The 11,357-nt window shown below is 44.2% G+C and overlaps 1 protein-coding gene across 1 annotated transcript in view; it reads right to left on the bottom strand.

The window, feature by feature from the left end:
• Window positions 1-971: 971 nt before the first annotated feature.
• The window catches only part of LOC109487678 (helicase ARIP4-like), a 13,849-nt gene continuing 3,463 nt past the window's right edge, over window positions 972-11,357 (bottom strand). The window contains exons 6-17 of the mRNA XM_019791698.1: window positions 10,594-10,771; window positions 9,381-9,573; window positions 8,689-8,908; window positions 8,085-8,206; window positions 7,564-7,660; window positions 6,454-6,659; window positions 5,807-5,880; window positions 5,314-5,415; window positions 4,677-4,912; window positions 4,108-4,262; window positions 3,557-3,703; window positions 972-2,707 (exon numbers count right to left, since the gene is read on the bottom strand). Coding sequence (XP_019647257.1) covers window positions 1,701-2,707; window positions 3,557-3,703; window positions 4,108-4,262; window positions 4,677-4,912; window positions 5,314-5,415; window positions 5,807-5,880; window positions 6,454-6,659; window positions 7,564-7,660; window positions 8,085-8,206; window positions 8,689-8,908; window positions 9,381-9,573; window positions 10,594-10,771 — 2,737 coding nt within the window. The 3' untranslated portion in view covers window positions 972-1,700. The remainder of the gene's footprint in view (window positions 2,708-3,556; window positions 3,704-4,107; window positions 4,263-4,676; window positions 4,913-5,313; window positions 5,416-5,806; window positions 5,881-6,453; window positions 6,660-7,563; window positions 7,661-8,084; window positions 8,207-8,688; window positions 8,909-9,380; window positions 9,574-10,593; window positions 10,772-11,357) is intronic.

Raw genomic sequence — 11,357 nt, 5'->3', positions numbered from 1 at the left:
TTTTTTGCATATGACATCATTAGAGACTTATGTCTTTAACCCTTGTCCTGCTGGACATTTTCACACAATATTTTCAAGTAATTTGAAGTCTTAATCAGATCACAGACCCTTGACTTTTTTTCCCTGCGTTGGCGTAGTTACTTCCGCATTACACGAGATGCATTGCACGAGAAACATCCCCAAATCATACATACACAGGGCACTATATAGATGGTACTGTATGTGCAACCCATATATATATATGGTCCCGCAGGACAAGGGTTTTAACATTGCTCCTCATTGCAATGTGGGTGATGGAAATCATTCATGTTAAGGGCACAATAAAGTCCCTGCAGTTTTCTTTATGAAATGACTAAGGGCCATGGGAGGTAAACAATCCATGGTGTTCTTTCTCACATACCCAACGTTGTAAGTCAAATCTCGAGGTAGGCTAAATCTGGGGGCTAAAACTTGATAGGTTTGCAACTTTGCACTGTCTAGTCCCTTACTAAGTCTGATTACGAGTGTATTTTGTACACTTAATTTTGAGCAAAACTGAAACATTGCAGTTTACTTTAAAGAGGTAACCCTGTCCCCGGGACATCCTAGGATCCCTTTTGCAAATACTGATCATGATTTTTAATACTGATCATGATATGATGCTTTACAAACAAGGAGAACATCTTACAAATGAATGCACCCACCCAACTTTACAATCTTCTGAATATCGGTTCATACTATCATGAAAGTTCATCTGTGTGGTAGTTACATGTTTAAAGTTAAAACTTTTGGTCCAACACAAAGTTCTGTCACCTAGAGCTTTTGACCAGTCACTCTCCAGTAGACTGACCCAGTGAGGCTTGTCACGTCTACCAGATACCTTTGACCCAGTGTTGACGTTACACTTCAAGGAAGCCACGTGACAAGCTTCACTGGGTCAGTCTACTGAGGAAGACCAGAGTGACTGGTTGAAAGCTCTAGGTGAGAGAATTTTTGTGTTGGAACAAAAGTTTTAACTTTAAACAAATATTAGTTCATCATAAGTGAATATATATTTCTTCCCAAACATATGGTACAGTAGCCAGTAATAGTACACTACACACATACACATGTATTTACATGATGTCCTCATAATTAGTATCATCTTTCCCTTCACAAATACAATGTTTGTTGTGTTCGATATAAACTTCTCATTTTTTTTTCAACCTTCAAAATATGTATTGGATCAATGATTTATCGTATACCACTAAGTGTTTGTGAAAAATTTCCCCTCTTGCTAACCACAAGTTATAGAAAGTAGAAATTACCAGTAAAACACAGCCACAATGTTGACTTTTAGTTTCCAATGTGTACACCACTAAGCGACCCTTGTGAGAGATCGAATGTTGGCCTTCGGTATGATAAAGGTTAACTACACTAGATGAGTTAGATTGTTGTACATTAACCTTCTCCCTACTATGTACATGTATCTAAATTTGTCTTGGTTACAGTAGGAAGAGGGTTAATGCTTTGTTTACATTATACTTACCAGCACATTGAGGTACAACATTGAGCACAAAAGACACGATATTACGGGTAAGTTGTCAATGCATTACATGGCCAGTTCAAACGATATCATTTTATATGTTTTCCTCAAAATCTGCAAAGTTTGTTGCAAAAATCCTTGCCAGTTGATATGGTCAGGACTAATTATCTAATATTCCAGTTTTTTAGCAACTGATTCAGTCAAGCTGGACAATGTCATCAAAGTTGAACGGTGACGATCTCATGTCCTCTGTACTTTTAGGCACCTCCTGAGAGGTACTGGTGGAGGTTGTGTTAGTAGTTGGAACAGCCATGCCAGGCTGGGGAGGGTACCCGCTGAGTGGAACAGCACTACCCAGCGTTGCCTGCATGTTGGAGGGTGGGGCGGAGGGCAGGAACGGCAGGGGTGCCGCCACTAAACCGAACGGCGGCATCATGCCCGGGTAGTTGTACATGCCCGCGGGGATCATGCCGGGCTGGGGCTGGGTGGAGCCGGGATTGAGGTAGCTGGGGACGAAGGTCATGAGGTTCTGTAAGGGGGAGGGGGAGATGTTCCCCACGCCTGGAATGTTCATGTTCATGTTGAGAGGCTGGCTCGGGGCCGGGGTGGGGAAAGAGAAGTTAGGAACCCCGTTGCTCTGCTGCGTGGTGGAGGCTAGCTGCGGGATGGAGGGGGGAACTCCGGACGATGTAACGGCCGGTACGCTGCTGTCGGCAGCCTGAGAGATCGGGGACGTCCGGTCCAGGCTCTGACTCGCAGGACGGGACTGCGAGCTCCCCGAACTCAGCCCTCCCGTGGACTCTGGTCTCTGCGTCGCGCTCCTGTCGGCTTCGCTACTGTTCCCATCTTGTTTACCATCCGCAGATGCCTCCTTACTCGACGTGGTAGTAAGAAACGGCGAGACTTCTGCAGTAGACGCGCTCCCGTGTCCTTGCCTTGTCCCCGAAGCTTCTGACGAACTTGAACTCGCCACGTTGTTGCCAGACGTTGTAGTGCTTGTTGTTGTCACGGGAGACGAACGTCCGAGTCCAGGCGAGTCCAGGGCGGGCGTGCCGGCCAGCAGGGCGCTGACCATCGGAGCTGACGTGGCCGCGGACCGGCCGAGAGGCTGAGCAGCAGGCGCAGAGGAGGCAGTAGCAGAGCTGAGGGCCTCGTTCACCGCAGTGGCAGACAGGGATGGCCCGCTGGGCTGGACAGGTATTCCTGCAGAAAAGGTAACAAAAAGTTACCCAGTTCATTATGTGCACAAATGTGCATCAATCAATAGTTCATGCTTATAAACCTGCATTTCTCCTGCAGTCTCTTAGTGTCACAGAGGAAATGTAGTGGATGCTACCTGAAATGTCTGACTCTTTCCAAAACCATATCCAGTTGCTTGAGTAACTGTTTTTTGGCATATCAGAGGTCTTTTCATGTCACAATTTCAGGCATTTTTGCTCCATGAATGTCAATGTATGTACTTTGGGAAAGTGACTAGAATATTGACTTTGAAAAATCTGTTACTCGAGCCCTTAAAAGTGCATTGGGCACTTTTAACCGCATTCCTCTCCAGAACAGACTCTGTCAATATTGTAACATGAATAGAATAGAAGATGAACAACACTTTATTTTAGACTGTACTTTATATTCTAATGAAAGATCTGTCCTTTTTAATTATATCAAAGAGAAGTTCCCATACTTTGAACACCTAAGCGCAAATGATAAATTTATATTTTTGATGCGTCTAGACAAACCCTGTATCACAAACATGATCTGTTCCCACATTTTTCACTGTACAAAAAAGCGAGAAGAAGTTGACCTGTCTGTATTAGCTCAGTGACTAGAACACTATGTATTAGCCTAGTATAGTACCCTTGTATGTTCCTTATGTATGTATGTATAAGTCAAGTAGTGCATCTTTTGTCTCCAATTTTCTATATACGTTTGTTATGTGTCTGTCATACTCAGTATCTTGACCTGTACCTAGCCCGTCGTGGCATGAATGTACAATAAAGGTATTTCAATTTCAATTTCAATTTAAAAGACAAAATTAATATACAGTTTGGCTCATACCTGGCGCTCCCGCCCTTACGGCGAAGATCTTGCCGTCGTTGGTGCGTATGTACATGCCGCGGTGCGTCCGGATCACTGTGATCTGCGTGCCGGCCGGGATCTTCTGTACCGAGGAGCTGGAACTGGCACTGCCTGGGATGGGGATGTCTGCAGAATAGGGGAGAAGCAGGGGTTAGGCCTAGGAAAAAAATGTTGTTTCCTGTTTCCCTACCGACCCTAGAAAAAACTGCTGACCCTAACCTTTTTTGGGGGGTGGACCCCTGGAAGGGACATAAATTTTTCGAACTGATCAACCTTTTCTAGCTCCTTGATCTGACACCTGAGTGATGTTGGGTTGTACAATTGGTTTTCTAACATTGACATTGAAAATAAAAGTGTCCTCATGCAAGTTTTACTTTGTTAAACTGTGTTGTATAAGTTGGACCCCTATAAATAAATATCACTGAAGTCTAAAAGATAATCCCTACCTACTGACCTGCCTAACCATTACACCAGACAATGCCTAAAATATTAGTGTTAAAATTCAGTAAAGTCATCAGTGTTGGCCTCACCCATGGTGGTCTTGACGTGGTTGACCATGATGTTGTGGCCGCCGCGCTGGAACACCTGCACATCGCTGCTGCCGGACGTCCGAGGCTGCATCGGGATTGGCGTGGACTGGATCGGCCGCACGTTCGCCACCGGGCGGTGGATCATCGGAGGCATTCTGCGGGAAAAGCATGAAAAGCTCAGAACGACACACTTCAAAGAAGCCACGTGATAAGCCTCACAGGGTCAGTCTACTGAGGAAGACCAGAGTGACTGGTCGAAAGCTCTAGGTGAGAGAACAATCCTTCGTGTTGGATCTATGTAACTACCAACACAGATGAGCCTTCATCATAGCTCTAGAGGACATTGTAGATTGCAGCCTTCCTAATGTGTGGACCCACTGTACAGAATCACTTGGAAGCGTGGGTGTGAAGACTAGCCAACTGCTGCCCACCCATGTGTCAGGGACCCCCGCAGCAGTATAATAAAAGACTGGATACAATGTATTACTACTACTCTACATTGAAAAATTCAAGTAGGGAGAGACTGTATCATTTTAAAATAGTGACTTAAAGTTGGTCAGACTTCTTACCCTGTCTGTGCCCTGGCAAACGATATAAGGCTGGATATGGATGCAGTTCCTCCCGAGCTGCCAGGTGTCCCCGCTGCCTGCTGCTGTGGGTAGAAGGCGGAGTAGGATGGGCGGGAGTAGTTACTGATGCTCATGCGCTTCTCCTGTTCGTAGCTCTTCTTAGCCGCTCGCTTCTCCGCCTTGGTCAGCTTGTGGTCCTTCCTGTCGATCAGCAGGGACTCGTGCTGGAATGGAGCCTGAAAAAAGAAGAAGAAAGTAGTCAGCAATAGCATAGTGTGTGTAGCGTAGTGTGCGTAGTCTAGTGGTTAGCGATCCTGCCTCTGGACTAAGAGGTTTGGAGTTCAAATCCCGGCTGTTGTCGATCACCTGACATGCATGCTACTGTTTAGGGTCGCAGTCCTTAGGACGGGACATTAAACCGTGGTCTACTATTCACTGTGCTTGTCAAAAAGAGCTAGGGGAACTTCCCTGGTACGATGAACCTATGAATACTGTACATAGTGTCTGTCTTCTTTGTCACAACCAGTGGAAGAGTAGCTCTTCAGCTCTATCAATTACAAGAATCTACCAGTACAGTAAATAAAGGTTTGAACTACATCAAAGGCATTACAGTTTTGTGAAGTTAGAGGTTGGTTACCTTGGTGATGAGTCTGCTGTGTTCTGTACAGATGTCCTGCAGGATGGGGTCGGCAAACTTAGCTGCATCCTGGGAAAAGTCTTCGTACACAGGGTCTGAATCCTGAGGCAAAACCAGAAAAAGTAAACCTCCTACCAAATCTTTTGGTGGCTGCAAGACAGTATGATATTGGCAAGGCAGTATCTATTTGATTAGCGTAAAAAGAGATACAAAACAGAAGCCCAATAAAAATGCCCAAAAACACACCAACAATCAGCTGAAGCCTAAATCTCTGCTTGGAGGGTAAGAAAATTTAAAGTAACTCATCACACAACGTACATATCTGGTTACTGGGCAATCCTGTTTTGAGTGAAACCTCTCTAAATGAGGCTCACAACCCTAGATCTGGGTAGTGGACATAGTACAATGTACGTTGCTACCAGGCAGTTTTGTCAGACCACCTACTAGTATATTTGACCTATATCTACTTAGTAGCTGTTTGGTTGGTACTTACATCATAACTAAAGAGGTCTTCTACTTCCTTCCTGGTGAAGTTGGATTCTGGTTGTAACTCATCTACAACTCGATCTGCGTGGAGGAAAATCAGTCAGCAAAAATCAAATTGTAATCCTACAGTACAGCAGTGTAAGTGTGGTCTACATTAATTTTGTATGTTCCTATGTCTTATCATGATGACTTCTTCCAAGCAACGCTATAGCTAGGAAGCAAGTGTTAAAAAAACAATTTTAAAACGTTTGCAGTAAATTTTATACAGATTCTGAAGATTCTGGCATAGTGAAATTAGAACTGCAAATTCATTTTATTCTCACAGAAACTTAATTGATAGGCATGAGGGGAAGAGAGGTTTTTGCAGTGTTTTACGGTTGAAACTATTCTGTAGCACAATAGATATACAATGGCAATGCATAATTACTGTGTCATTATGAAAATAAAATCACCAATACTGGAGTAACTTTTCAGAAAATGTTACTGTAGATTGTTTCCCACATGGGTACAACCCTAAACATTTTAAGTCTAATTTTAACGAACATCTGTCCACACTGTCTGTACAGTAACCCAAAATATTTAAGTGACTCCAATGAGCCTTGTTTTGTGGTGAACTATTAAGTAACTATCTGCTACAGGAAAGCTGACACCCACCTGACATGCCCTGCTTGTTAACCTGCCTGTCGTAGATTTTCTTCTCCAGGGACTTGTCCGTGACCAGGCGGTAGATGTGGCAGGGCTTGGTCTGCCCGTAGCGGTACACGCGGCACACAGCCTGGCAGTCATGGCATGGGTTCCACGAAGCATCGAACACAACCACGCGGTTAGCTCCCACTAGGTTCACACCCAGACAACCAGCCCTGGGGGGGAGGGGGGGCACAGGTTAGCAAAATTTAAGAAAAATTACTAACTACCGGTAAAGACTAGTTTCAATCAAATGGCAGTCATGGCACGGGTTCTACGAGGCATCAAACACCACCACCCACCAGATTCACCCCCAGACAACCAGCCCTGGGGGGAGGGGGGCAGATATTAGCAAAATCTTAGAACAAAAACTAAACACTAGTTTCAATCAAATGGCAGTCATGGCATGGGTTCCATGACGCATCAAAGACCACCACGCGGTTAGCTCCCACTAGGTTCACACCCAGACAACCAGCCCTGGGGGGGAGGGGGGGCACAGGTTAGCAAAATTTAAGAAAAATTACTAACTAAAGACTAGTTTCAATCAAATGGCAGTCATGGCATGGGTTCCATGACGCATCAAACACCACCACCCGGTTAGCTCCCACCAGATTCACACCCAGACAACCTGCCATGGGGGGGAGGGGGGCACAAGTCAGCAAAATCTTAGAATAATTACTAACTAAAGACTAGTTTTAATCAAATGGCAGTCATGGCACAGGTTCCACGACGCATCAAACACCACCACCCACCAGATTCACCCCCAGACAACCAGCCCTGGGGGGGAGGGGGGCACAGTTAAAAGTTAAAGAGCCTTCCTGCATCAAGTGACACATAGAGCGGCGCCCATCTCCATTTTCAATAGTCCTGGGCTGCACAGCAGTGCAATCACTACAGCAGGGGGCTAGTCCACTGGTAGTGGTTTAACTCCCATGCTCTTTCCTAAATGCTGAGTGCTAAGTCTTTGGTATGACTCGGCCGGGGATTGAACTCACGACCTACCGAATGCAAGGCAAGCACTCTACCCACTTGGCCATTGCACAGGTTAATTAAACTGGGCACAGGTCATGAAAATGTTACCTTGTAGAGAGCAGGAACAGCCATGTTGGGCTGTTGGGGGCGTTGAACTGATTGATCATTTTCTCCCTGTCCTGCCCTGATGTGCTGCCATCCAACCCTGCAAGGCAACACAACAGTAGTGATCTTCACTGAGGAATAATTGTGAGGTCGTGTGGCATAACGGCTGAGTGCTTGATCACTATTGCATTTCAATCAATAGTTTGTGCTTATAAACCTGCATTTCTCCTCTGGTCTCTCAGTCACTGACAAAAGCTCGTGGATACTAGCTGAAACGTCTGACCGTTTCCAAAATCATATCCAGTCGCTTGAGTAACTGCTTTTTGGCAATTGTACAATGTTTCATCTCTCAGGTGTCAGATCATGGAGCTAAAAATTTATGTCCCTTGCTGGGGTCTACTAAAAATAAGGCTAGGGTCGGCACTCGGCAGATTTTTCTAGGGTTGGCCAAGAAACAGGAAACACAACATTTTTTTCCTAGGCCTAAGGAACTCAAAAGCCATATCATATAGACCAGTCCCTACTGTAGTATGTCTTGTTCTTGGCCCATCTGAGAGGTACGTTGTGAGGGAAGCCTGACGGAGGTTCTGGCATCGGGGTTTTAGCCAGGAACTCTTCAATCAGCGACAGGGTGTTCAGACTCTGGCTGCATAGGACAAGATGTACAACACATGTCATGTTAGGTACCACATATAATGTATGTATGAATGTCTTTTTTGTATTTAAAAAATTGGAAACTAATGGCAGCTATGAGCTCTTTGTTTCAATGCCAACAATATCTAACAATAGAAGACTACATTTAATTTAGTGTGAAAATTGTTCAACACTCTGATTTATTTGCAAACTAATGAAAAGGTTTCAACCTAATGTGTTGTTTATATGACAATTGCAAAAAGTCTGCCAAATCAAAGAATGAATCAAAATCAAAACACTTTGATATTCTTTCTCAAGACTTAAGCAGCATTCTCTCTCATACAGAGGCATACTCTAGCCTCTTGTGCAGGCCTCCAGGCAGGTGGGAGTTTTGATACAGTGTTTTGTATAATTTTTAACACTTTCTTTTGTCGGTCATCCTACAATCAGGCGATCATGCAGAGAAAGTTTGTACAGGAGGCTAGAAATACATACCTATAGATGAGCAGCTTGTCTCCTCCCCTGATGCTCTGTTCTATGATCTTGAAGAGCAGCAGCATCTTGCCTCCGTTCTCCAGTACACCGGGGCTGTAGTCCTTCATGCAGTCCTCCGCCCAGCTGTAGTTGGTGCCCTGGTTGGCTTTCTCCTGGAACGCTGTCAGGTCCGGAGTAAACCTGCGATCCTTCAGACTGCTGTTACTGTTACTGTTCTCATCTAAACGGGAGAGAGATTCAGAAACAATTATATAGTTAGAACAACACGCCTATTCATTTACATTTTGTTTACGTCGTAAGGGAGGACTTCCGCCACTTGACCTACATAACGTCAACCCACAGGATAGAGGCAAGTGGCAGGCTGCCATCAAGCCTCAGTATTGCAGTGAAAGCACGTCTAATCCTTGGAAGAGGGGGAACATCAGACGATTAACCAGATATTGAGTGTGAGTGGGATTCCACTGAGGTTTTGGAGATTATGTGTTGAAAGAGGGATTCATACATGTCATGTTCAGTTTTTTTTTCTTTTTAACTCTAAGGACAACTCAATATCATTTTAATAATGTTTTGGCACTGAATGTCAAGACTACAGAGAGGCATTGGATCAAAACTATTTGAAAGCTACAGTAACTTGCAAAGCAGATATAGCACATTTGAAAATGTTTCTAAAATAAAGCAAAAAATTTCCTGACCTGTCACCCCTGAGGTTGAAGCTATCAATGGTACTGCCGGTGACCCTGACCTCTTGGACCCATCTGGGAGGGTCGGGGTGTTTGACCTTGACCTTGACTTGTTCCCTAAGCCTTCTGCGTCCTCAATGTCAAGGTCATCGTTTGTCATCTTCTTCTGCAGAATCTCGTACAATATGTCTGGATGGTTCCAGATCTAGAAAGGCAGAACAACAGACATGAGATGTTATTGGCTCCTGTCCTGAGGTGCTGCCAAAAAAATAGATTTAAATTTTGAGACAGTGTTCTAACCAGCCTGAAATTTTTTCTGTCATCTCAATTTTGTTTGACGTTACATCGTGTTGAGCAGCAAAGTCATGATAATCCTAGGGGCATGCTCCCCCGGGAAAGTTTTAAAATCGTTAGCCTCTGAAATGCTAATTCCTGATTTTGAGGGACAAATTTTGCTGGTGGGCTAAGCTTATAAGCTCAATGACAGCTTTTTCTATATCTTTACACATTGATTTTTGTCTATCAAAGTTAATGGATTGGGCAAATTTTTGTCTGTCATGAAGGGCAAAATTCTGTCAAAAGACAGATGCTAGCTATGACACTTACGTCGATGAAGGTTAGACATCCAGGTAATACGATATGCCAAAAAACAGTTACTCAAGCAACTGGATATGATTTTGAAAATGTCAGACGTTTCAGCTAGTATCCACTAGCTTTCGTCAGTGACTGAGAGACCAGAGGGGAAAGCAGGTTTATATACACAACCTGTTGATTGATATGCAAATAAAGTGAAGACAAATTTTTGGACTTAAGCTCCTGTCCTGTATAACAGGAGCTTTCAGACTAATTTGCATCATCTTGTCTTGACTTGTCTGACTTTTGTTCCTTTTTCGACTTCCAAAAATTTGTCTTCACTTTATTTGCATATCAATCAACAGGTTGTGTATATAAACCTGCTTTCCCCTCTGGTCTCTCAGTCACTGACGAAAGCTAGTGGATACTAGCTGAAATGTCTGACGTTTTCAAAATCATATCCAGTTGCTTGAGTAACTGTTTTTTGGCATAGCTATGACACTGTTTAGAGGTAACAAGGCTAGGTTAGGTGTAACAAGTCGATGGGTGTAATATAGCCAGCTGCCGCCGCTCTGTGTGCCTGCGAAGCTGGTGTGCCACACCAAAAGGCAGTTATACCGGCTATACAGATACAGAACATTCAACAGCTAACCTTGCAGCAGACAGAGAAGGCCCTGAGCGGGTTGTTGTTGCTCCAGCCAGCCGCGCCTGACTCCCTGAAGGCGGTCATGAACTTGGCGTACAGTTGGCGCTGAATGGCCGACATCCTGACCAGCAGAACGTGCTCGAACTTGGGCGGGAGAACCGACTTCAGGACCGCGTGGCCTCTCCTGTGGAACGAGAAACAGAATAGATGTCAGATCTAAAAATACAAAAGCTATACATAATACAAATCTACATGTACAAAATTACTAATAAACTGGTGGACATATCAACTACTAAGTACCTTATACCAGCTCAGAAAAGAACAAAATAGTCATGCCTTCAAGTACATGTTTGTACCAGAGTTATCAACCAAGTTATCAACCAAGAGCTATCGCAGAGTGGAACTCGCTGTCACCAAGTACAGTAGGGGCATTGTCATGGGTTAAGTGTAACTAGAGAAGTAACATTTGCATTTTAAGCAAATGCATTAATGTTTACCTTCGGGCATGGTCTGCTCTGTTAATTCTTACTCAAACACATCCACATACATGTACTACTAGTATATGGTGACAGAAGCAGAGCAGACCATGAAATTGCAACATTATGTAACCCAACACCAGTCACCATGGTGACAGACGTCAACAAATCATGCCATTGGTCAGGTCAGAAGTCACTGTTTGGAGAAGAAGAAGAGGAGGAAACTGAGCAAAAACAATATGTTTTCCTTCGGTAAACATAACAAGTCGTGTAGTACTACGTAACGACGTACGT

The sequence above is a fragment of the Branchiostoma belcheri genome, unplaced genomic scaffold, assembly GCF_001625305.1.
Source record: "Branchiostoma belcheri isolate BF01 breed outbred unplaced genomic scaffold, Haploidv18h27 scaffold111, whole genome shotgun sequence".
In the NCBI taxonomy this organism is placed as follows: Eukaryota; Metazoa; Chordata; class Leptocardii; order Amphioxiformes; family Branchiostomatidae; genus Branchiostoma; species Branchiostoma belcheri.
The sequence above is the reverse complement of the archived record's forward strand: the minus strand, read 5'-3'. Positions and strand labels throughout refer to the sequence as shown.